General features: G+C 43.3%; 1 protein-coding gene and 1 long non-coding RNA gene across 2 annotated transcripts in view; one reads left to right on the plus strand and one right to left on the minus strand.

The window, feature by feature from the left end:
* Window positions 1-14,250: 14,250 nt before the first annotated feature.
* Window positions 14,251-25,474, minus strand: CCNG1 (cyclin G1). The gene is made up of 7 exons (XM_075601919.1): window positions 25,201-25,474; window positions 22,130-22,393; window positions 20,095-20,348; window positions 18,872-18,950; window positions 17,907-18,005; window positions 17,359-17,553; window positions 14,251-17,097 (listed from the first exon to the last, which is right to left on the minus strand). The coding sequence occupies exons 2-6, from the start codon at window positions 22,391-22,393 to the stop codon at window positions 17,362-17,364; spliced, it is 888 nt and encodes a 295-aa protein (XP_075458034.1). The 5' UTR covers window positions 25,201-25,474; the 3' UTR covers window positions 14,251-17,097; window positions 17,359-17,361.
* The window catches only part of LOC142495864 (uncharacterized), a 64,282-nt gene continuing 57,068 nt past the window's right edge, over window positions 19,527-26,740 (plus strand). The window contains exon 1 of the long non-coding RNA XR_012801841.1: window positions 19,527-19,607. This is a non-coding gene — a long non-coding RNA (uncharacterized LOC142495864). The remainder of the gene's footprint in view (window positions 19,608-26,740) is intronic.

Consider the following 26,740-nt stretch of genomic DNA (forward strand, 5'->3'; position numbering starts at 1 on the left):
GTGGCCTGCGATGATCAGGTGATATAGGTAAACTTTTGCACAAACATACATTCGGGTAACGTAAACAGTGATTTCCCAACATGGAGGGTCAGCTATATCGAAGAAGCCCTGTGGGTAAACTTTTTCAGAAGCCGTACAAATAGCATTGACATCATATATAACATTAACCATAACAAACCTAGACAATAATATACACACATCTAGCTCAGTCAGTGCCTTTGTTGTGAGACTGGTTAGCTGTTATAGGAAAGCCGTTGGTGAATCTCTTAGCCGACCTCATAACAATAACTTCTGCATTTACAATTTCGCTTCTAGTAGTGCCCTTGCTGCGGGGTGAGGTGGCCTCTGTGTATGAGCTTATATTTGAACCCAACGGTGGAGGGGCTGCACGGATATTGAGTACACTGGGAGCTGAGGGTGCGTGAGGAGCCGAGAGGCGTAGTAGCAGCTTGACGATGCTGTTGCTATGGTGACTGTGTGGCTGTTGTTTTGTCACGAGAACTGTTAGTAGGGCGGGAGGACCCTAGTATGTTTTATGGTCATGGGGGGTGAGGGGGGGTTGGGGGGGAGCCCAGGTGGGCACGGGATGTGTGTGTGGGGGTGTTAGGGGGGGAGGGGTGGGGAAGGGAGTGCATGGGGGGGGGGAAGTGTGTGTGTGGGGGGGAGTGTGAATGTAGGGGGGTGTGCATATGGGGGGGGGGTAGTGTGCGTGAGGGGGGGGGGACGGTGGAGGGCCAACAAGCAAGCGGTGAGGGGGGGTGGGGGTGGATCCAGCAGGCTCACACGGGTCTTTCAGGGGTATTTCACCCTGAAGTGCACGTATAACATATATCAGAACTAACATTTATGAAAACAGTTGGAGGGTCATGCCTGGTCTGCTAGTGATGGCACATATGTCCTTGCAGTCCCATTTTTGTCCTTGTTGCCACTACCGGCCTATTGTTTTTGTCCCATCACACTCCATTGTTCGTACCTGGGGGGGTCGGGGAGGGGGGAAAGGGGAGCGGATCGAAGTGGGTCCCGGGATCGCAGACAGTGATCTCGCGTAGGAGCGCCGCGGGAGATCTTTATTGTTTTGTTACTAGGCAGAGATGTGATGGGATCTGGTGTCTTACTCGTGCTTCTATGGGGAGGGGAGGGTCCCATGGTGGGAGGGGAGAGGGGGGACCGGGAACCGGGGCAGAGAGGGAGGTGGTTGGGAGGGGGGACGGGGAGGGGGGGGACAGGGGACCCGGGAGGGGGGAGCCCAGGTACGATTGGGTGGGCGTAGGTGTTCGACAGTAGCTCTGTATGGGATGCGGCATCAGGCCGTGTCCAGTTCTCCCTCGTTAACCCCCCCCCGCCTCCCATTACAGACCGTCTACAGGAGCGGGTACGACCTTCCACAGCTGGCGCCATGTCCTCGTCTCGTCGGTTCTCCGCCAGAAGGAAGGATCTTAATAGGCCCCAAATCAGCTCGCCTTGCAGTTTCCTCAGCCCCCTCCCTCCCCTCCCACCCCCCACACATGGGCCTCAGCTGGCATCTTCTCCCTGGCTCTGCTTCTAAATCACTGCGCAGGGTGTGCTGTCGCTTTGCAGGCAGATCTCCGGTGAGGCACGGATTCTGGACGCGTCGTCTAGGTGCCCTCAGCGGAGTGGTCAGCTGGCGGCAAGATCGATGAGGCTTCTTCTCGTCTAGGTGCCCTCAGCGGAGTTGTCAGCTGGCGGCAGGATCGATGAGGCTTCTTCTCGTCTAGGTGCACTCAACGGGGTGGTCAGCTGACGGTAGGATCGATGAGGGCTTCTTCTCCAACAGCACAGCAGGAACGCGCTATCCTTCTTGCGCCTGAACAGGATTGCGGCAACGGCCAACTAGGAGTAAAAGTCAGTGTGAGTTTGGTTTTTGAGTAGTTTATTTTCCTCTTGTTTGTGACTGCGATTGGGCGGCGATTCTGCGAGAGGTTCTAATGGTCCCGTCTCCTTCTCTTGTTTCCCGGCTCGGGCGAACTCCTTCCTCCCAAGAGGGCGGGGGGTTGAGGCCCAGTGTCCTTGCGAACGAGGCCATGTCCTCCGGGCGTTTGATAGTGAGGAATTTCCCATTTCTGCGCGCTGTTAGTTTGAATGGGATTCCCCACCTGTAGCGGACGTCATTTTCTCGCAGGAGAAGAGTTAAGGGCTTAAGCTCTCGCCGTCTGTTAACTGTAATCCTGGATAAATCATTGTAGACCTGGATTCTCTCTTCTTGAAATATAATATCGCCCTTTGCCGCGGCAGGCTGTCAGGATTTTTTCCTTAGTGGTGTAACTGTGGAACCTTATGATAAGGTCTCTGCGCCTGTTTGGGTCTTCTGACCTGGGACCGAGAGCCCGGTCTATCTCCAGATCCCTGGCGTCAATATCGTCGCAGAGGGTAGAGAAGAGCTTCGAGAGGTATGGTCGGAGGAGGTCAGGGAGAACAGATTCAGGGACATTGCGTATCCGCAGGTTCTGTCTCCTGTCTCTGTTCTCCTGGTCCTCCATCCCGTCTTTGAGGCTAGCCACCTCCTCCCCCAGCCAAAATATCTCATCTTCGGCCTTCATTTGTCTCTGGAGGGTCTCCCCTAGTTTTGTCTCCAGCTTTGTGGTCCTGTCCGCCAGGCCTGACACCACCCGCTTAAGCTCCGTTACGACAGCTTTAAGATCTTGTTGCAGCGATGAGTAAAGTTTATTGTGTAGTGAGGTCATCAGATCCTCAAGGTATGCCTTCGTTATTGTGCCCTCTGGCTCTGGGATCTCCCTCGGGTGTTGCTGGCTGCTTGCAGCGGCGGGAGAGCCTCGTGCGTCGGCGCCATCTTGGTTTTCAGGCGCCGCGCCTGGGCTCCTTTGTGCCGGAGGGAAGTATTTTGTTACAGCCGGGGTGGTGGGTTTTTTCGGCTTCGGCTGCATCGCCGCGGTATTCACCCTTCTGGGGATGGTTGCGTTGGTCAAAACCGGTTGGGGGAAATATGTTTATTTGTCTGATTCTTCATAGGGGTCCACGGAGCTCTCCTAGAACGCAGCCATGTCGGATGACGTCACCGGAAGCCCCCAATCTCCTTCATTTTAACAGCAGCAAGATGCTCTGTGGCGTCCTCCTGGAAGAAGATATCTCCCCCCACAAAACAAACTGTGAGGCTGACAGCATTTCTCAATCACACGACGGAGAAGTTCTAAAATATATGGGAACCCTGGTTGACCCATTAACCGCACCCGTTATACTCTCCCCAATAAAGGTTATAAAGATGGGTTGCCGGTTTGGTACAGAGAAGCGCCGGCTGGCGAGGGAAGGGGCCCTTCCCCTTCTCCCCCACCCCCGCTCTTCTTCCCTTCACTGTCTCTCCCTCTTTTTTTTTCTCCTTGATCTAGTTCTCGGGACCATTGAGCGACCCTGGAAGTCCATCATATCTATGTGTGGTCACCTTCAGTGATCCCCACCCCCCCTGTATCTTTCAACAAAAAGGAAAAACAACCGTTACTGTATTAGGCTATTCTTATTCTGAAATGTTTGTTATATGATGTATCAGTGCCTAATAAAAATGTTTGGGGAAAAAAAAAAAAACACGAAGGCTATTGCTTGGACTGCAGTTTTAAGGTGCTGCTTTAGGGAGGGACTTTTATAGCCAGTGGTATCGAGAGACAACCATTCAAAAACCTACCAAGAGGGTGAAAAGGTCTATATCCACAAGTGTGCCGCTGGAAACGTAGACGAAATATCCTTTTCCCAGCATGTGCTTCCATTTTAACCTTATAAGACATACTAGGTTTTTTAGAGGCATCAGCCGCAATATAGTGATTAACTTGACATTACCTGGCCATTAATACTTAATTTTCCTTAAATGTGATGGGATTAGCAGCCATGTACAATTTTTGATTTGGGTTTATTCTTTGTAAGATTAAGATAAATGGTTATACAGTGAGCAGGGTAAATATTAGATACCCTATTGCCGAGATGGGCAACCCTGTCGCCATTCGCCACTTGTGGCAAATTGGCAAAGTGTGGTGAATTTTGCATTCCCAGCGTGAGGTAATGGGAAGAGTGGCGGCAAGCGCGAGTCCCGCAATAAGTGCAAGTCCCCCAGTAAGCGCGAGTGCGGCGGCGTCCAATGAACGGGCCGCGGACAGTGGCCAGGAGGCGAGTGGTGAGTGGAGGAGAGAACCAATGAGAGAACGGCGGGGCGGAGCACACACCCCGATGGCGACCGTGCCACAGACTTGGGTTCCGGTGCTGTCTGCCAGCTCAGTAAGATAAGGAAGCAAGAAGCTGGCTCGAGATGATCATGATATTGGGAATGGGGGGGTGGGGGTGGTGATGATGCTGGGGGGGGATGATGATCATGGGATGAGGGGGGTGAAATGAGATGATATGATGGGGGAAATTAGATCATGATGATGGTGGTGAGGAGATGAGGGGAGGAAATGAGATGATGATGATGATGAGGGGGGGTTGAAATGAGATGATATGATGGGGGAAATGAGATGATGAGGGTGGTGAGGAGATGATGATGATGAGGGTAGTGGTGGTGGCGTGAGGAGGATGAGGAGGGGGGTTGAGAGGATGAGGGGGGTTGAGAGGGAGGATGAGGGGGGTTACAACAATCTTGGGAGAGAAGCATTAAAATCAGTATAGCTCGCCCTGTATGACTGCTGGTATGTTATTTATAAATTATCTGACTGTTATGTCATTTGTTTCTACATTTCACTCCACGTATACGCGAATTTGCACCATTTCATATTCTATTTTTAAAAAAATGCTGGATAGGTGCTCAATCCCCAAACCTTTCCCAGAATGTTTTACGAAATAGAATATGAAATGGTGCAAATTGGTGCATAAGTTGAGTGAAATTTAGAAAAACATACCTCCCCATCGACTTTTCGAGCGCGCCACATTTTTCACCAGTGTCCAGTATTTTTGGTGAAGCCACCTGGCAATTCTATGGAGTCAATACCCGACCTTGAACGGGTGGTGTCTAAATTACACACATTGTTAAGTGTGCGTCTGTTTCGTGTGGATGATTTTAACATTTTTCTCTGCTTTAAAAAAAAATTTTGTTTAACATTTTTCAAATGTCTCCCTGAGAGATGGATAAGTGGGTGATTCGAAAACGAAGTGAGCCAGCAGCAGGTGATAATGCTGAGGTGAGTGAAGCAGACAAACTCATTGATTCGGAACCTAGTGGTAAAAAGCAAAAAACAAGAGCATGGAAGAGCGTGACATGAAAATTTCAAATATAGGAGCTACAATTTGTAGTGATGCAAGTAAACGAAAAGACAGTGTGCCTCCTGTGCAAAAAAAGTTGCAGTGAGAATAATGTAGACAGTTTGAAGAAGCACTTTCAAAATAAGCACAGTGCATTCAACAATAAATTTCCAGTTGATGGCCCTAGTTGTGTTCGTGAAATTGCCCATTTGAAATCACAGTTTCAAGATCAGAAGAGCAGCCTGAAGCAGTTTCTTTCGTTGAATGAGCTGGTGACGTTAGCTAGTTATAAAGCAGCCTGGATTTTGGCTCGGAAAAAGAAACCATTTTCCGATGCTGAGATGGTAAAAGACATTCTGGTGACGGTGATGGAAACTCTGTTGGAAAACTATGAATCGAAGGTGAAGAATGATATCCTCCAAAAAGTGCAGAATTTGCAATTAAGCCACAGGACGGTTGTTTGCAGAGTGCTGGAATTATCTAAAAACATTGAAGAGCAACTGCTTGAAAGACTGTTTGTGTTTTACCCTAGAGCTGGACGAGTAAACCGATTGTACAGACACGGCGCAATTAATATTTTGGGTTCGGTTTGTGCTACCCGATTTTTACAATTCGGGAAGAAATCCTTGTACTTTGTGGACTGCGAGGCCATACTTGTCGAACTGATATACTCAAAACATTTTTTTTAAAGCTTCAAAAAAAAAAAAAATGTGACCTGATCTGATAAAACTTACTTCTATTACAACAGACGGTGCACCCGCAATGGTTGGAAGAAAATTGGGATTTGTTTGAAGCAGGATTCGAGTAAGAATGGTGTGAAAAACATGTTGCCCTCCTTCCATTGCATGCTGCATCAGGAGAATTTGTGTGTTCAGATGCTCAGAACCGACACGTTGAAAACTTTGATGGACAAGGTTGTGAAAATCGTGAATTACATTCGAAGTGGAAGTTCCCTCATCTATCGACAGTTTGTTGAGTCCTCAAAAGAATGTGGTGACTGATTTTGAGGATCTTACTGACTATGCAAATATGAGATGGTTGAACAGAGGGAAAGTTCTGGAACGGTTTACTAATTTGCTTCCCCAAATTCGAGATTTTCTTGTTGAGAAACGTCAGGTACAAACATTTTCTGACATTGAGAACCCTTCATGGCAATGTGATTTACATTTTCTGTGCGATATAATGGCTCACTTAAATGAATTAAACGTTAAGCTGCAGGGAAAGGGTAAAGTAAGTGTGCGAGCTGGCACAGCATATTCAAGAATTCAAATCAAACTGAACCTCATTCAGGTACAAACTCAGGACGTTTTGACCCATTTTGCAAACCTGAATAGATTTCTAGAAGACAAATGAGGCGTGCGGTCTACTTGATGTGAAGGGTTAATTCTACGTAAACTGGATAAAAAACCTGTCCCAGAAATTTGAATCACGTATTTCTGATTTCAATGACTTCAAATTGGCATTTAAATTTTAGCGTGATCCATTCCACTTTTATATAACTAATTTAAGCAAAGAAATTTCCACCCTTCTGTCTTTGGACAAACGCGGGCTTGAAGATGATTTGCTTTCTCTTCACAGTCTGGAACACTTATAAAATGTACCTGAATTCTTCAGTCACAGATATGTGGAAATCTATTCTGACTGACAACGATCTCCCAACTTTGACATCATGCATTTCGAAATTATTATCCATGTTTGGATCAACCTGGGTGTGTGAACCGACGCTCTACGATGGGATTCATCAAGTCAAAATACAGATCTCTAATTGTTGATGTCAATTTGGAGGCTGAGTTAAGATGTGCATTGAATTTAGATATTCAGCCAATGTTTCTGCAACTTGTCAGAAATAAGGCTTATCAAATTTCGCATTAAATTGTCTTAAATTTTCAATTTGAACCATTTTCATCGTTTGATTACTCAGTTACAACTGCACAGACGCAAAGTGTTCATGTTTTGAATAAACTTATTCAAACCGTGTTTTAAATTTTCAAATGCGCAAAATAATACCTCAATTTGTATATGGTGTGGCTATTTTCACTTCTCATTCGCCACACCTGTTGCTACATTGAAAAATAGGTTACCCACTCCTGCCCTATTGTATAGTAAAGAAATTTTTAAACATGCTGGGAAAACGGTACCTTTAATTCCACCAAGCAATTCAGATTATTCTGAGAAGAGGGTTTACATTTTCTATAAACCAGACTATTGTCCTATTTATTACATATAGGTTTCCAGAGATATGGAGTTAAAGAAAAAAAAAAAAAAAAAGTGCAAAACATTAGTCACTTGTGATATGTGATTAAGTGAAAACAATCAATTGTTTGAATATTTGTAAAATAGTGAATGGTGTTTAGGGAATATATAGGATGATGTAAAAATATAGGAAATTTATTGCTGTATTTGTCTTTTATATGGGTTCTGCTCTTTCACCCTATAATAGGTCGTCAGTACTTCATATTGTTTGAAGTGCATCCAAAAAGGAAAATAAATAAATAAATGGAGACAGATGAAATGCCGATCCCTGCTTATTCAGAGGGTATCACTGCTGATAAAAAAAACTTTAGGTGAGATCAACTCACATTTTATTGGAGGGCAGTTAATGATAGGTGTGTCCTCTCACTGGTATAACTTTGTTGCTCCAGAATATAGTAGGCAATAAACAAGTGATAGTGTAATGTTTTAATATATTTATATATGAAAAAAAAATATCTATTCACAAACATAAAATTCAGATGAGCCAATAGCACAATTTGCCACCTCGCGTCACTTTCCGTTTCGTTGTCACTCAGACTGGGGTGGCTAAAGCAGCACAAATATCTGTCTTGGATAACAGGTTTTTCACTAGGATTCTGGCTCTCAGGATTCTGCAGAGCCACCGACAGGGGGAGGAAAGCCAGGACAAATGTCCAGCTACTCCAGGGGGGCCTCGCTGGCCTGGGAAGGAAGTTGTACCTAACTTCCAGCAATGCTAGCAACTAGGCGGGCCCGTCTCAACCTTCAGCTGGGTGTTAGACAGGGCCCTTCTGCAAATAGGCCCACATGGTTCTGTGCCCTCCTACCTTTAGTCAGGCTCTCCCTTTCCCCAGGCTCATACAAAAAAGGCATGAAAAAGTCCAGCCATAATATTTCAGATCTGTCTGACAGATGCCAAAATTTTCACATACCAATAATAGAAGAATTAGGTGCACTCAGTAGATTTCTTTAACTGCCACAGATGCACAGAGATCATCCCCCACTTGGGAAACCTATAGTATAGGACAGCGGTGCACAAACTGGGGGCGTAAGATTGTTCATGGGGGGCAGGGGCGGCGGTTGCAGAGGCCCCTCAGTCTTCCCCCAAGTCATTTAAATTAATGCCGGGGGTTCGCATAAGGCTCTGCATATTCACTTACCTTCTCTTCGGCAATGCGTCGCCATGGCAAATGACGCCACGGGGTCATGTTCCCATGCCAACGTTACATTGTATTGTATGTCTATTTATATAGCGCCATAAATGTACATAGCGCTTCACAGTAGTAATACATGTTGTAATCATATAAAAAATATAAACAGGTCATGGGAATAAGTGCTTCAGACATAAAAGTAACATTAAGGAAGAGGAGTCCCTGCTCCGAGGAGCTTACAATCTAATTGGTAGGTAGGGGAACATAGAGACAGTAGGAGGGAATTCTAGTAAATGCGTCTGCAGGGGGCCAAGCTTTATATGTATCATGTGTCCAGGATTATACCCCGCAGCGTCATGACGCCGAAGGTAAGGGGGGGAGGAGGCAGTGTGACCAGGGAGGGAAGCAGGTGGGGGGTGGGGGGGGGAAGAAAGGGGCGCAGCAAGGAAAGATTGCACACCCCTGGAATAGAACACAACCTCCTAAAACAAGGAACCAGCAGAGGTATTCATACCCAAAAAAAATTTTTTTTGATCCACAGATCGATTTCAGTCAAACACTGCACTTCGTCTTCGATCTTGACAGTCAGTGTGTTTGACCAAAGCGTCTATGTGGATTACATTTTTTTAATGAAGACTTCTGCAGAGTGCTGCTTCCTTGTTTTAGGAGGTTGTGTCCCCCACATACCAATAATAGCAAGTATTTTAACCAGAGAGCAGATTGCATTACTGCCACCAGAATTTAAAGTTCATGAAGGGGGCAACTCCTTCAAAACATTTAGTAATGCCAGGGGCATATTAAAAAGACAAAGGCGGGATCCACAGCTACCTGGCGGCAACAGAATGGCCCAGCAAGACACCGAGAGAATCAGGTTAATTTTAAAACATTATGAATATTGAGGTCAGGTGCATTTCACATAATGTTAAAGGCCTGAATAGCCCAGCGAAGTGCAAACTAGCCCTAAGAGATTATAAAAGACACAAAGCTGATTTACTATTCCTCCAAGAGACTCACTTCTCCAGAGACAGCTACCCAAAATTTATAGATAAAAACTTCCGAACGGTACACTTGGCGTCCACACAGGTAAAGAAGAGGGGGGTGGCCATAGCGATCCACAACAGAATAGCCTTCACGGTAGAGAACAAAGTAGCTGATAGAGAAGGTAGATATCTTATCTTAGTGGGTTCGCTCCAAGGGAAACCTCTCACACTGGCATCCATATACGCACCTTGCGAGATATCGGAGGACTTTTTCTCCCTTTTCTTTCGGAAATTACATAGAGAAGCCAAGGGAACGCTGATAGTAGCGGGGGACCTCAACAGGACGATAAATTCCAAATTGTACCGGTGCACTGAGTCGGGGCTCCCACCGAAGTTAGACATCCAACAAATCACCCAGGGCTTAAAGGACTGCCAATTGGTCGATATCTGGCGCGAGCAACACCCACATAACCGCTACAGCCGGCTGGACTACTTCCTGGTATCCAGTAGACTGGTCCCAGTGGTCTTCCATATGGGTATACACGATATTTCGTGGTCAGACCACGCACCCATAGAGCTGCGGTGCACACTAAATTCACTAGACAGGCCAGGAGCAAACTGGAGACTAAACGAACTGCTGCTGAAAATCCCAAATACCCAAAAAGAAATTGGAGCGAAAATAGTGGCATTTTTCTCAGAAAATATAGGTAGTGTGTCATCACACACCACATTATGGGAGGCCCATAAGGCCACTCTTAGGGGTACGCTCATGAGCCTAGCAGCTAGACGAAGGAGAGATCAAGAACGCCAGATAAAACTCTTACAGGAGAAATTGGCAGCCCAAACAGAGGAACATAAGAGAGATAAAAGTGATGGCTCCTTAAAAGCACTTTCAGACACCAAGCAGCAGTTGAATGTCATACTAACCTCCCAGGCGGAAAAGGAAATGAGCTGGTCTAGGCGCAGGTACTTTGAGAAGGCGAAGAAGGCGGACACCCTATTAGCTAATCGACTCCGTCACAAAATTCCTAATTATCACATACAAGCCATCCGCACACAAGGGGGAGACCTTACCTCGAATCCTAAGCGGATCGTAGCGGAATTTAAACGCTACTACGAGGCGCTCTACGATGGAGGGAAGGTCATACATAATCAAAAAACGAGGGACAATCTCAGGGATTTCTTAAGGGAAGCAAAACTACCAACATTGACCAGGGCGGAAGGGGAAGCGTTACAGACAGACTTCTCTTTAGAAGAGTTAACGACAGTTGTAAAGTCACTTAAGCCTGCCAAGGCGCCCGGCCCTGATGGCTTCTCCAATCTATACTATAAAAAATACCTAAAAATTCTAGCCCCACATCTATTAAGAATATTTAATTCAGTCATGCAGGGGGCCTCGTTTCCAGCACAGATGCTTCAGGCGTCCATCTCCCTGATCCATAAACCTGGCAAGGACCCGGCAGACTGTAAGAGCTACCGGCCCATCTCGTTGATAAACACGGATATCAAAATGTTCTCCAAATTGCTAGCCAATAGAGTGGGTATTGTCCTTCCCAGGTTGGTTCACCCAGATCAGGTAGGGTTCATCGGAGGAAGGCAGGCGGCAGACAATACCAGGCGAATCATTGATCTGATTGATCTGGCACAAAAACAGAACACCCCGTCAATGGTATTGAGTCTGGACGCCGAAAAGGCCTTCGATAGGATTGATTGGCCCTATCTGAGAGGAACGCTGGAAGCATTTGGCTTTAGAGGACGTCTCCTGGAGGCCATCATGGCCCTGTATGAGGGGCCAACGGCAAGGGTACGGCACCAAGGGTTCCCATCGGATCAGTTCCCAATAAAGAGCGGCACACGTCAGGGTTGCCCGCTGTCTCCCTTGCTGTTCGCCTTGTGCGTAGAACCCCTGGCGGCACATATAAGAAACAACCCGGATATTACGGGAATAGCTGTAAAGGAGCAGTCACACAAAGTGGCGCTCTACGCGGATGATGTGATCCTGACATTATCAAAGCCACTTACCTCCCTGCCCAATGTCTTCTCAATTCTGGGGACCTTCAAACAAATCTCAGGGTTCAAAATTAATCAGGCCAAATCTGAAGCCCTCAATATCAATTTATCGAAGCCGGTGGAAAAATTAATTGGACTAAATTTCAACTTTAAGTGGCAACCCTCCATGCTTAAATATCTAGGGGTATATATCACAAAAGAGTATAAAGCTTTGTATAAAGCAAATTATCCCAGGTTGTTCCGGACTTTGCGAGAGGATCTCCGGCGGTGGGCGGAGTGTAGCATCTCGTGGATAGGCCGTATTCATAGCATAAAAATTAATCTCCTCCCGCGGGTGCTATACCTTTTCCAGGCCCTCCCGATCCCCCTAGTAAAGGACGACATCCTTGCGTTACAGTCCCTAATAACAAAGTTTGTCTGGGATAAGAAAAGCCCACGAATTAAAAAAGAAATCTTGAGGAGGCCGACCTTGAGAGGAGGGTGGGGGGTGCCATGCTTGTTCGCCTATCACGAAGCAGCCCAGCTGAGCCAGATTGTGCAATGGCATTTAGACCCAAGCCTCCGGAGGTGGGTAGCGTTAGAAAAGGTGTGCTGCGCACCAATAGAAATTCAAAATCTAATTTGGTTGTCCAAAAAAAAAAACAGGTCCGCCATGCGGACACCTCTGCAGGCAGTAGCCAGCTCCTTGAAAACGTGGGAGGCGACCAAATTTAAATGTTTTCTTACATCCTCGAATTCTGATGACCCCGATATGGGGGAACCCAGATTTTGCTCCTGGACTGGATAGCTCTAATTTCTCAAATTGGATTCGAGCAGGGTATCTCCGTCTAAAGGATCTGGAGGGTAGGCAATATATTAAGACATTTGATCATATAAAAGAGGAAAAAGAAATTCCTAAAGCTGAATTATTCAGGTACCTCCAGATCAGAGCTTTCTATAATGGAGCTCCAATTCGGCCACAGAGAACAAATTTTGAGCAGCTCTGTTCAAGAGACACGGACACGAGGGGAATAACCTCTAGAATGTACAGGGAGGTGGTCTGTCCGGAGCCGGATGACCGACCCAGACTTAGTTACATGAGACAGTGGGAAACAGACCTAGGGGAGACATTAGAAGACAAGGACTGGGATAGGATCCTGCAGGCAGCAGCCAAAAGCTCTATCTGTACCACGTTAAAGGAGAACGCCTATAAAGTCCTGATGCGGTGGTACTTCACTCCCACTAAATTATCTAAATTTGTCAAAGGCTACTCTCCGCTCTGCCCCAAACAGTGCGGAGACAGAGCGGACTTATGCCATATGCTGTGGTCTTGCACAAAGGTGGCGCCGATTTGGGCAGAAATCAGAGACTGGCTTCAACGTTTACTGGAGGTGGAGATCCCCCTGGACCCATGGCTGTTCCTGCTGGGCAGACGGGTCGAGGGGCTAACGCCTCGCATAAGCTAATTACACATTTGGCAACCGCCACCAGGTGCGAGATTGCAGCATTATGGAAGCAACCAATTCTCCCAAGCATCCCCAAGATTAGAAACAGAATTTGGTTTGTTTGCCGGATGGAACAGCTAACAAGTATGGTTAACGACACCGGCCCAAATTTTCTAAAAGTCTGGTCGCCGTGGCTGGAACAGACGGACATCCCGGGAATAGATAGTGCCACAACATTGCAATGATAGTTAAGAAAGGCGTTCTCCGGTAACGAAAGGGATCCATGACTAGAGAGAGACAGTAGAACAGGGGGGTGGGCGGGAAAGCGCCAGTCGACGACCGTCCTAAGAAACAGGGAAGGAACAAATAGGGCCACAGAGCGTTGGGCATAGGGGCATATACATATAATCCCACGGGGATCTCGTGGAGGAGCACAATCACCGGGAGAGATGGGAGTTGGAAGTCCGGCACCTCTCCGTCAATGCTAAAGATCCTTTAACGCACCTCCCCCCCTCCCCGGCTTACCCCTTAACCAGGCCCCCTTGTTTGTCTTGTGAGTCTAATATGTCTAGTCTTTGGACGATTGTTAAAAAACACAAATGGGTAATATTACTGATGCCAACGGGAAGTGATAACATGTATGTTTTATTGCACCCAATAAAATCAAAGTTTAAAAAAAAAAAAAAAATAAGGTTATTCATGGATTCCCCATTTCACCCAAATCTGACAAGTATTTTTTTTTTTTTTTTTTTTAATGTTAGTTGAGAAAGAGCTTTAAATTTTTTGTTGCTACTCCATTTAGGCTGATGTCAGTGCTTAAGCAATTGTACAGGTACAGCCCAGTTTCCCTCCATCCCTGATCTTTAGTGTCTCACAAATAGGGTGGGATAAAGAAATAGGGAAACTAATTAGGACTGATCTTTATTTTGAATACATTGGCCATGTGGGATTGCACCTTTAAAAGAAGCTTAGCTGGGAAGTGCTGAAGATTGCTTCACCAATTATGCATTTGGAAGTCCACATGGAAACCAGCTCTGGGGTAGAGTAAGAAGGAACAGAAAAGGGTCATGACAAATGCAGGATTTGGACTGTTTAAATATATATTGAAAAAATAAGTGCTTTATAAAAGGACACCACATTGATCTCACAAAATATATTATTCAGGTGCAACTGCACTGAAAGTCAAGCAATCTTTAATTCAGTATGTAGCAAATACAAGATCACCTGTATTTCAATAATGAAAGCAAATACACAGACCGCTGCTTTTCAATACGTTTATTGAAAGGTACAATTCTTACTTTGTTGTACAGAGGCACTTATTTTAAGACAAACACCTATTGTGGCACAATCTTTTGTATTCATTCAGGCTCATCCAGTAGCAGATAAGTATAAAACCACTATTGATCACCCACCCACATACTGCAATTAGGACACCCGATCTAGCTCACTGCATTGCACATCAGATGACCTAAACCAATTTTTTACTACAAGATCTCTTCAAATCTGGATCTTTCACTCATTCTGCAAAAGGAAGCTTAAATTAAACATTTCCTTCAAAATGCAAATGCTATCTGGGTGGTTTTGTGTGGATACAAATTGTATATTTCAAATGTGCTCAATGTACTTACAACCCCATAAATGACTAGCAATTGAAACAGGTTAAAACCTCCAACTGTCCACTATTACATATTTCAGTACATATAGCAGAAACATGTAAAACAAAGATTAAGTCTACCAATACTAGGTACAAATATATTGCATATGGTTTCCACAAGATTTCAATCTGTATCCCCATATGAAAACATTGTACTCGAGGAAGTCTCTATACTCTGCTTGGCATGACATTTAATGTAAGGATCTTAATCTCTGTAGTAAATCAGTAGCTAGTTTAGGTCCTGTGTTATTTTGATTGCTAGTTAGAGGGTTCATTGACTTGAATAGGAGTTTCCATGCAGTAGTGCCCAATCAGCACTAATGAATAATCCCATGTCAATTTGATTGACCCATTTTCTATTAGCCTCATTGTTTAGAGACAGGCATATTTAAATGCATACCGTTTTAGTAACAATATACCATCAGTTCCTGTAGTGTTAAGGAAAATTAAAGAAATTGCCTGCATGCTTAACATTTGGGTACATAATTTATCCCCTTAACTTTGTGGCAGAAAAAAGTTGTGGGCGCTAATGTATATTATCTACAATATTATGGTGGTTAGACATATCACAATTTGATTGTATAGATTTCTGCTGCCTGGGTGAAAGTAAATGGATCTCAACTCCCTAAAACATGTGCAATAGAAAACCACCATAGAGCATAACACCTAAATATAACCTTAAGTACACTTGCAATACAACTAAACTGAAGGCTTCATGCGTGGTGGTTTGCCATCTATTACCCGTGTTGCAGGTTGTCAAATATTTGCTCATATTACCTTCACTTCATACAACCACTTACTGTTAAGGCACAGTATATTTAGCAGTTTACATACAGCCAATTTAAGTTTGACCAGTCACAGTTGAAGGTTCTCTTTATAAAATAGTCGATATGAGACACTGCAGAAGTACTGCTGCCATATTCAGCGAACTGTCACGTGAGGACATTACTATATCTATGAATGGAAGTGGATGAACGTGCAGGCTTAATTTGTGGAAGACAGACTATTGCATTACATCCATTTTGGACTCCCCAGCAGATATATATTTTTAACATTAATGTTTAAAACAATTAAAATGGCTGTAAGCCATTTGTCAAATAATGGATACCTACCACTAGTATGGTATACCAAAATAATGGTGGTGAAGCATTAGCATCAGGTTTCCAAGCCACTCTTACAAGGAAACGCATCAAAATGCAATAATGGCTTCAAACCTCCCCTCGTAGAAGGCTACCAAATTGTGGTAGTGAAAATATATTAGCAGTTATTCCATATGCAGTGAAACCACTCCCCATGATAGAAAACATTTAGTTCCTGCTTATTTGACTAAATGTGAACTACTCCAGCATGGGGAAATGGCTTTAACACTAAATAGGGTAATTAATGTATTGCATGACTTGCATTATCACCTCTGGAGCCAACATGCTGATGCAAGCTCAACAACCAGTTTAGAGGACACTGGGAAAGCAATGGTGAAGTGTTTGCTTTACTGGTTCTTACACACACATTTAACACAAGTTCAAAAATCACACACAGAAAAAAAAACAATGACCCAAGTCTTAGATTCATTTAGGTTATGGTCAAGTAGTCTCTGATCAACTGAAACCTAAATTTGTATTAAAATCTAAATAGGACTGGCCTGAGATCTTGGATCAAAGCAACAAGACATGGACAGACATGAAGCATAGCTACACAGAAAACTAGCTTAAGTTAAAAATTTGTTACAACAGGTGAATAAAGTGCATTTAGTTTTGGGGGAAATGCAATGGACAGGACTATACCCCTTTCTCCAAAACCATGATACCTAATTAAAGAGTAAAGAAGCAGATCTCTGAAGCCAGGTAAGATCAGTTCCTGGTCCTTTTTAGAAGTGTATTTTGAACCAATACTCTATATACTACTTTGCTCAAGTGCCTGAAAAACAAACCCATTTAACACTGCTTTCATGCATATTTTTCCCTCTCCAACAAAGTTTGATGCCATAGAATAGGAACAGTTTATAGTCACGCAACATTACATGATTGATTAGGCTTGCTCCCAAGGGGCAAATAGTTTCTTGCATTGCAGTTGAGCAGGTAATACTAAGATCTGATGCTTCGAATTAGAGCCAACATTAAAAACTTTGATAAGTGAAAGCAAATCTTAGGTACCATATTAGACAAGACTGCATGGCTCAGTATTGCATTTTAAAAGCCCTTTCCCTACACTATTCACAATAAGTTTATGCTTCCAGCTAAATAGTTAAGGTGTAAAAGGGTTTCTAGTCCTGTGCATATATTTCTCCTTGTACTGAGAACAATTCTCTCCATTTTAAAAAAACATCTCAATGCCAAACCAGCTGCCATTTCTTTTTCTTCAGGCTTCACAGTTAATTTAAAATTCCAAACAAACAATCCAAAGTCCATAAGTTAACAGTCAAAAACACAAGGCGGTGGTTTCTTCAGTTTGATCACCTACAGAGGAAGAAAAGTGGAATTTTACATCAATAACAAGGAGCAGCAACCGCTACCTGCTGTATTACACACCGAAACCCTGCAAAATATAATTATATCTTAGAGCGTTGTGATCAGAAATCTACATTTATAATATGTTTGTCCCCCTTCGACTGACAAGTCTAAAATCTACAACAATGTCAAAAAACCCTCACTATTCCATATGTATTTACAAGTCTCAAAAATTGTTAACTTTATTTTGGTTATTTTTGTATTGAATACCTTTTAGGAGCCAGATTCTGGAATTGTGGGAAGATGTGCTATTCTGTAGTAACTGTGCTTCAGCTGCCTTGCTGTGCGCCCCGACACTATCCATTTCAGCTTCTGGACATTCGGCTTGGAACATTTGCATGATGCGTATTCTGCAAGGCACTTTGATACCATTTCCTTCCAACATAACAGGTCTCTATTGCCAATCTACAATGAAATTATGAAAATGAAGTGTGAGAACAGGTTATATTACAAGTACCAAATGTACGATATTACAAATACGTCGCCAAGTTTTAAATAGCCAATTACTGGTTAAACAAATTAACACCAGTATAGATTGTGAAAAGGCCATTGTGAGGAATATCCAACATACAAATATTAAACCTCAGATTGTAAGTTTATTTAGAGGACATGTATATTTTTTTGTACATCACTGAAGCTCATGCAGATGAGCTTGTTGGCATACACTGCAGATCTTGTGGGGGAAAAAAATGAATGTAAGAGGAGATGGGTTAAGTGAAGATTATATCCAACCAAGGACAGGAAATAGACATGCTTACCTTGGAATGTTTTTGAAGGCATTGTATGGCATCTGTCAGTTCAAGCAACTTCTGCTCCTGTATCTCAAGTGCCAATATAGACAAAGCCATCACGGAAGGCTGTGTAGGAAGCAAAGTATACAGTTACTCTACAGCACACAGATTTACATTTGTCTAACCAACTGCCAAACTGCCACTTGCAAAATTGTGCAAGTTTAATCTATTGGTTAATGATTACTTTAAAAAGCAGCAAAAATAACCTTATCCAAAAAAAAAAAAAAAACAACAACCAAAAGATAAGCAATTATATTTGCTAGTCTTAAAATTGATAGTGATAAAATGCACTTAGTTGATATGTTGGGACAAAACAGGTCCAGCTGGTCTAAAATATGTCACCCCAGATGAAGCGGTTACAAGTGAAACACGCGGCAGGCATACTGGCAACCGGAGATGTAATTTTAGCAATGAGTAGCATGCGGGATAAATTATGTTGTGAGCCGCGGTTATGGATTGGGATTTTAGAATAGTGACTGACAGAAGATGGTAAGGGGACAGACCGTTACTCAAATAGGAGCCAGATTTCACAAGAGCACAAGAGATAAGTATTGAAAGAACTAGCTGAGGGCCCAATATGTACATGGAAGGCTTGTACAGAGATTCAATATATCGATGCAAATGTGTATGATCACATACTTCTGCATCATATCAGTAAGATGTCTAAAATCAATGGAATCTGCTAAAACAAAGTGGATTCTGCTTTAAGACTTAATGTGTAATCAAGCGATCTATTCCAGACCTTAAGAGACCTGTACTGCCCCTTACATACCTTCTACCAAGTACTCTATCCCATCCAACATATTTTTGGCACCTATTCATAATCAACTGAATTCTGGGCGATTGAATAATAGTTGTGCTCAATTATAAGGCGTTGGTGTTCATTCCTTCACTGCATGCAAAATATGTCAAGTAGGACAGTGGACACTCACCTTTGATTTGGAAAATCCAATTCTACAGTGACAGGCTTTAAGGTGCGTTTCAAGCCTCTCCAAGACAAACAGCTTTTTCCTAGTGACAAGCAAAGTTGTTAAGTACTTACAGTTATAGAAGTCATTTTATTTAATCCTTTCAATAAAATATTTTTAATGAAACCACGATAGGAAGAGGGGGAGAACGCTCAATATGCAATAGCGGACCCGCATTATAGGGGGGTGCCACATACAAGGGTACATTTAAAAACTGTACAAGAGCAAGAAATCTAATCTTGGTGTGTACTTCTACTGGGGGTAAAGGGTAAGACTTCATTGGGCAAAATAAACATGCCTAGTGACACCAATATTTAAGATATACGGTGCTGGGTAATGTCAGGGTAGCTGAAAACTACATTACTTACCTGCTGTCAGCAACGGAAGGAGGGGAAGACCAGTGAGGAAGCCCGTGGCGACATCTAGGCAGGTCAGTAGAGGTCCTGTGGCGGTGACAGCATCAGCAGTGTGTCCAGTCTGCAGAACTCCATAGTAGTGTGAGCTGGGGAACCATGTGACCGGAGCAGAAGTGTTCCTATTGAACAGCCTGTCCAATAGGAACACTTCTGCTCCGGTCACATGGTTCCCCAGCTCACACTACTATGGAGTTCTGCAGACTGAACACACTGCTGATGCTGTCACCGCCACAGGACCTCTGCTGACCTGCCTAGATGTTGCCACGGGCTTCCTCCACCCCCAGGTAAGGGCCAACTGGGTACATCATTTGATTTTGGCTGGGTAACAGTTACCTGGTTTTTAAAAGTAGGACCCGGTCCAACACTACTATTGGGCGATATGTCCTTACTCACGAGAGTACTTAGAGTGTCCTTAAACCGGGGTATGCCTGTACAGACCACACACACATTATTAGTCCCAGACATGCCTACTTGCAAGGGCTTCAAGGATTGCTTCTGGAACAGGGCTGATTTAGCACATTCTACAGGCCCCCCCCCCCCCCTCACATTTATTTTCTTCACGTATAGCAACATTCCTACTCTATTTCTAATCTGAACAGGGAACAAAGTAAAAACATTACTTTAGGGTGCCAATCTTTCTATGGAAGGGGATTACATGGATAATAGAATTTCAGGTAAAAAGAAAGTCACATAATTTTGCCAAGAATATGGGATTGCACCTTTAGGTCAAAGCATTTGGTTTCCAAACAGATTATACAAATAAGTGTTTACCTTTCACCAGTCAGGTTCTCATAAACAAGGGAATGGTAAAGTTGTAAGAAATGTAACGCAGTAGTAGCTTTAATTTTCCAGCCCAGTTTCTCCAACACAATCTTTTCCATGCGCATCATGTCAAAGACACTGAATTTATACTGGCTTATTCTTATTACATCTGTCGCCAGAGGCACATTTCTTTCTTCTTCTGTTGCTTTCACAGCAAGGTAGAAACAGGTCAAGCCAACACAGCCTAAATGTTTGGGCTGCACCTGAAATAGAAGACACATCATAAGAATGTAGGTTTTAAACCATACCTGTTGGATACGTGATGGGACCCCTGATTTATAACATTTTTATTAATGGCCTTGAGGTTGGCATAGAGACCAAAATCCAACTTTGCCGATGACACTAAATTGTGTAAGATCGAGCAGGATGTAATTTCTCTCCAGAAGGACTTGGACAGGTAAATGGCAGATTAGGTTTAATACAGATACATGTAAGGTTATGAATTTTGGAAACAAGAACAGGAGACTTACAAATTAAATGGGGAAAATTAGACAAATCCTTGGAGTTATTTTTAGGAGTGCTTGTAGACAGCATGCTTATCAATAGTGCCCAATGTCATGCAGTAGCTGCAAAGGCAAACAAGATCTTATCTTGCATTAAAAGGGGAAAGGATGGAAGGGAAGTAAACATAATTATGCCCCTCTATTGGTAAGACCACACTTTGAATATGGAGTAAAGTTTTGGGCACCACTCCATAAAATACATTATGGAAGTAGAAGTGTTGAGAGGAGCCATCAAATTAAAGGGGAGGGATAATCTGACTTGAGACTAGCTAAATTAGATTGGTTTACATTAGAAAAGAGGCATCAAAGAGGGGATATGATAACTATATACAAATATTTATTTATAAAATGTTACCTCTCGTTTGCAAGTATGTTCTGGGAACAGAGTTATAACAATACATGGTTACATTAAATGTACATGGTTATACAGTCAATTCACAGACATTTAATGGACAGTTAAGAGTTGTAAAATTGGGTGCAGGGGATAAAAGGGTTGGAGTTGCAGATCGAAATACAGCAATTTTAACACCAAACATCAGCAAAGGCTGAGCGCCTTTGGGGTGACGCAGATGTCGACTGAAGGGGTTCAGAATGAATGCAGCTGTGTTTTCAGATTCCTATTTGGGGCAATACAAGGAGTTTTCAAAAGAAACTTGTCAAGAGCAGTACAAATGACACTGGGTCATAACAAGGTTGAAGGAAAGGAGCTTTCACCAAAGGAAAGGCTTCTTTACAGTAAGGTCAGTTAAAATGTTTAATTCATTACCTATTACCAATGGCAGATACGATGGTTAAAAAAAATAAAGTTGGACAGGTATACACCAATAAGAAAACATGGGAAGGATGTTGATCCAGAGAGAAATCGGATTGCCAATATTTGGAGTCAGGAGGGAATTTATTTTTCCCCTTAGGAAATATCATTGGATGATCTTTCACTTGGGGGGGGGGGAGGGTTACCTTCCTCTGGAAGGTTGTCTTTCAACTTTAGCATACAGTAGGTTTAATTTGATGGAAATGGGCTCCATGGTTTCTTCCTCAAGCATCAATATATTTTAAATGAGTCGACGTAGTCATAAATGTATCTTAGAATATGTACAATATGAATACTGTTCATGAATGCTGCATATGAAGCTTCAGTTATGGCCAAGAAACAGGCAAGCAAATATAAGCTATTGCTTAAATGCCCCCACTAATATGCAGAAATGTGAAGTTTCAACGTTTACTTGTTCATTGATTTAAAAAAAAAAAAAAAAAAATTTAGAGCTAGGAAGAGTGAAATTGTAACAATTTTCTTTATGTACTTTATTTCTCCAGCACATCCAATAGACAGATGTGCAGACATTGTACAGCATTGTTTGGGATGTCGCCATCATTATTTAAATTGAAGCTTGCTTGACAGAATGGTCATGTATATATTTTTGGTGATGTGAGACCAACTTATTGCAAATGGGTAAAGCTAGCACACAAAAATCAACACCTACCTTCATTCTAGACAAAAACCTGTCCATGAGGTTCACAGCCAATGAGAATGTCTCAGTACCAAAACCAAAAAACTGAGTTAAGCTAAGCAAATCCTTCACTTCAAAGTCACGAAGCCTGGCAGTCATTCGTAGGCCATTGTCGTGAGCGGTTTCAATAAGACGCAAGCCACAAGCTTTTGGTTGGCATTTCAGCTCCTGCTCCAAGAGCGAGTTCAGCTGGTAAAGAAGTTCCTGAGCCTCTGATGTTATAAGTGTGTCAATCATCTACAATGCAAACATAGGGAATTAGATTTAAACACAGCTGCAAGATGTTGGGTGCACTTTAAAATATGTTATACAATACCACAGGTCCCCACCCCCCAACCAACGGCTCAAAAGGCACTTGGCAGAGACATTCAGGAGGGTTGATCGCTGGAAAGTAATCAGAGTATCCCCCCTCCCCCGTTATTAATTGTCATGTGTTCGAGAAGAGGGTCAGGAGCATGAAAGCCATTTCTCTAACAGTAGGATTTGCACACAATTAATATGCATTTAAAAAGCAAACCAGCTGTTTAGGTTATAGATTCATTTAAATAACCAATATAAAGGTAATTAATATTAGCTGCAAAGTAAAAGGATTGTTTTTAAACTTCAGAAATGCCTTTTGTTACAATAATATTTTGTTACCAAATGATTCCTAAAAGCTGCTTAAGCCTCTTTGGCAGCAAATTGTTAAGCACATACCATAATGAAACATGATTAACTTTAACTGCTGATGGGCATATCATGCATTTATTTTGCAATGTGTTACAAAGGGGTTATAATGCTAATTATTTTCTTATTATATAGCGCTGTAGGATACCCAGAGCTGTATAACTAATATTTCAGGAACAGATCTTTGCCCTGTAGCCCTCACAAATTAGAGGTAAAAAATAGACAAAGACATGTCCAAATTCAGACAAGACACCAAGATCAAGACTGTCTCATTGCTTCAAATAGTCATGTAACTGCTACATTTTATAGCAGGGCCATAAAGATCAGAATAGGCTGCGTTTTGAGATAAAGCTGCAAAGCCCGGATCAAGACGTCAATGACAGACAGGTTAGGCATCCATATAAGCAGAAAGTAGTTTAGAATATTCCAGGCGCTAGGACCCTGAAGCATTAAAATGATCTAGCATGGCCTATGGTGAACCAACAGGGCTTGAACAGCTGCTGAGCCTGTCATCCCTGCAGCCCCTCCTCCTAACCCCAGGACAAGTCTGGGCTTGTCTACTGCAAGCCTAGCACATGCAGATTTTTATTTATACAGCGCCAACATTATACGCAATGCTTTGCAACCTAAGGCCTCGGGCATGGTCAGCGCCCGTGCTGAGACGCGCTGCTGCTCGGCACTGAACCCCTGCAGCCGCAATGAGAGCGGCTTTAGCAGGGGCTCGCGCATGCTTCTGCACGCTTGCGAAAGCATGTGTCTTAAGAAATCTTTAGTTTGAGCTCGCCGGAGCGCAGGGCCGGTCACGTGAGCGGTTCGCACAATGAGGGCGAACCAATTCGGTGACGTCACCGGCCCGCCCCCCCAGACACGCCCTCAGACGGCGCGCGCTCTAAGGCAGGGAAATCACCACTTTCCCTCAGCGCGCCTCCAGTCTCTATGGACTAAGCCTAAGGCTTGTTTTATACTTCTTGCTGCTGCGCATGCGGGCGACCGGCATTGCGCGCGTTTAGTTTGTAGGCTGCAAGCGGTGACGCACGCAGTTAGGGGGCATGACTGACGTCACAGCATCAGGCCGCGCTGTGATTGGTTTGTAGCATTACAGCAGCGCGCAAATACAATTTTATTGTAATTTCCCTGGTCTGCCGCGCCACTGCTCATGGCCGTGCGCGCGTCCTTAGTATAGAAACGTCTGGCTACCAGCCAATTATAATTGACGCGCGCACTATATTACACGCCTTACAATAGGCGGTAAATAAATGACAATAAGCGCAAAAGGTAACTGACCACACAGCAGAAGGAGCCCCTGTCCCAGAGAGTTTACAATCCAATGTACTCGAGAGCCTGGTGCAACCACATTACTTCATAGCACAACTTGCAAACCATTAGAAACGTTGCTGGCTAATTTGTATTAACTATTCAATAAAAGCATGGTTAACCCCATTGTGCTAGCAAAGGGAATGCTTTTTCTTGGGGCTATTAGGGTCTACTACAACCTTCAGAAAACCCAAATACAAACAATGTGGCCTTCACATATTTCTATTTTAATATGCATTAACCCAGGAGCTTTTAAAAACGGTAGGAGATAGCTATAGTTGAACGAATGACCTAGAGAGAAGGTTGTTACACAACTCGGGCCTTTGTCTAAAATTTTACCTTTGAATATAATTACTGGATATAACTCCTGGAATATTTGTCAGTCTGTTCATATGTAGGATTAACTCCCTATGCTATACGTCTATCTATAAATCATCTATATAAACCCGGATAGGATATGTTTATTTACAAATTCAACATTAGTTTTTTTAGGTACTCTAGTCTAAAGTATACAATAATGTATTCATGACTCCTTTATTACAGAAGGGGTCAAAATGCACCCAAGTTAATTTTTTATGCAGTATAACAGGGGGAGGGGTGATTAACCCCTTACTACCAGCGGGCCTGAATTATTGCTTAGCAATGCATTGCACCAGAGGGGGTTAGAGATTATTAATACTGTGCTCTACATACAGAAGACTATGGTCATGTTTATACCTGTTTTTTTTTTTTTTTTACAATAAATCTTCTTTTGTAGAGTGGTTTTAACTTCAGTAAAAAAGGAGTACTCAGCCCCCCAGTACTGTCACACTGAAAACAGGAGAAATACTAAAACCAGCCTTTTCAGACAAAAGCCAGAGCTTACCCAGCTGAAGTCACGAGTCCCCCCATCTCCCTCTGCCTGCTACACACAGCCCCCCACCTCCCTGCCACACACCCCCGCCCACCACAGAGCCCCCCATGCCTCTGCCACACACAACTCCCCCCCCCCCCATCTCCCTGTCTGCTTGCTACACAGCCCCCCCATCTCCCTGCTACACAACCCCCCCCCCCTTGCCTCTTACCTTTTATAGGGTGCGGGAGGTTGAACTCTTATGTTACAGTCGTTGCTTTACGATTTAGTGACTCTGCTTGAAATAAAATCTTCTATATATCAGTTTTAGCCAACGTTTCTTTTTCTCTAAAAGTAAAAGTTTCTAATAAATAAAACACATATGTAACGGACTTGTTCTTGGGCTAACGAAAAGTTACTTAAAAAAATAATGCAGTACTTAATCTTCCCCCACCCCGAACGACACACCCTCTTGTTCTTCCTACTCAGCTGACTAAAGTACCTGCCCATAGACAGCTTATTATATAGTAGGGCGCAGAGCCAATCATATCCGACCTTCACTACCAGCGCTTATTGGTCGTCGGCAAAGTTCAGCCACATCTTTTCTCCTCCCTTTGTGTGATGTGTTGTCTGACTTGCAGATAATTTGCGCCACCTGCTGGAACACTATAATTCTCCCACACTGGATACATTTGTATATATTTTATTAGAACAGGGCTCTCTAGTGTCAGATGTTTTAAAAATGACCTTGTGTATATTTTTACTTATATATTACCAATAATGTACTTAACACTGCAATAAAGATAACAGAATACACAAAAGCAATAAACATAAAAGCAGACAATAGGAAAGGGAATCTCTGCCCCTCAGAGCTTACAATCTAAATGGTACGTTGAGATTTACAGAGACAGTAGGGGAAGGAGAAAGTGCAGGTAATGGCAGTGCTTGCCCATTGATAAATGCCTTTGTATGTCTTGAGAGCAGTGGTTATGAGCTGAGATTACTTCATAATAACATTTATTTTATTTTGCCAGTAGCAGAAATTATTGCTCTACTCCAGGGGTGCACAAACTTTCTGCCTCCCCTGCCTACTCTCCACCTGTGTCGCGCCCCCCCTGCCTACTCTCCCCCTGTGTCGCGCCCCCCCTTACCTCTAATGCGGCATCAAATGATGCTGCGGGGTCATACGACGTCACGCCACGTGACCCGCGGCGTCTCCATGGCAACGGGCGTCAAATGGCGCCACAGGGTCATGTGACGCAGGGATTGAAGCCGGGTAAGTGAGTTGCGCCCACCCCCCCAAAAGTCTCACGCCCCCAGTTTGCACACCCCTGCTCTACTCGCTTAAAATGTTCCAGTAGCTTGATAACTGCTCACATATTTAATGTATTATTTAGAGCGTCACAATAGTTAATTTCCTCATTTTAAAATCTCCTTTACCGTCCTGTCATCTATTTCATTCTGCATGACCCGGTACCCAAGATAATACTATAATTTTCAATTCCTTGCTGTAAGAAAATTGGGGTGGAATTTAAAAAATGCTTTATGGTAAATACATTTAGGGTGAGATGCATACAATTAGGCACAAGAGTTTTCTTTTGAAATAAAAGATGAGCAAGAAACTTGCACATCATTTATAGTATTTGGCTAGATGATTTATTTCTATGTATTTAACAACTTGCTTAATAGGGACTAATATATTCCCTGAACTGTGCTACTGTAATAATGTTTATAGTGATGCTGTCAGCAGGATCTACTTAATATGATTCTGT

This window comes from Ascaphus truei, chromosome 5 (genome assembly GCF_040206685.1).
Source record: "Ascaphus truei isolate aAscTru1 chromosome 5, aAscTru1.hap1, whole genome shotgun sequence".
Classification (NCBI taxonomy): domain Eukaryota; kingdom Metazoa; phylum Chordata; class Amphibia; order Anura; family Ascaphidae; genus Ascaphus; species Ascaphus truei.

Coding starts and splice junctions, on each gene's coding strand:
- CCNG1 (XM_075601919.1), bottom strand. CDS start 22,393: ATGATTGACACACTTATAACATCAGAGGCTCAGGAACTTCTTTACCAG. Junction 18,951..20,094: donor GAGAACCTGACTGGTGAAAG/GTAAACACTTAT, acceptor GCTTGTCACTAG/GAAAAAGCTGTTTGTCTTGG. Junction 18,006..18,871: donor TTGGATTTTCCAAATCAAAG/GTGAGTGTCCAC, acceptor CTTCCTACACAG/CCTTCCGTGATGGCTTTGTC.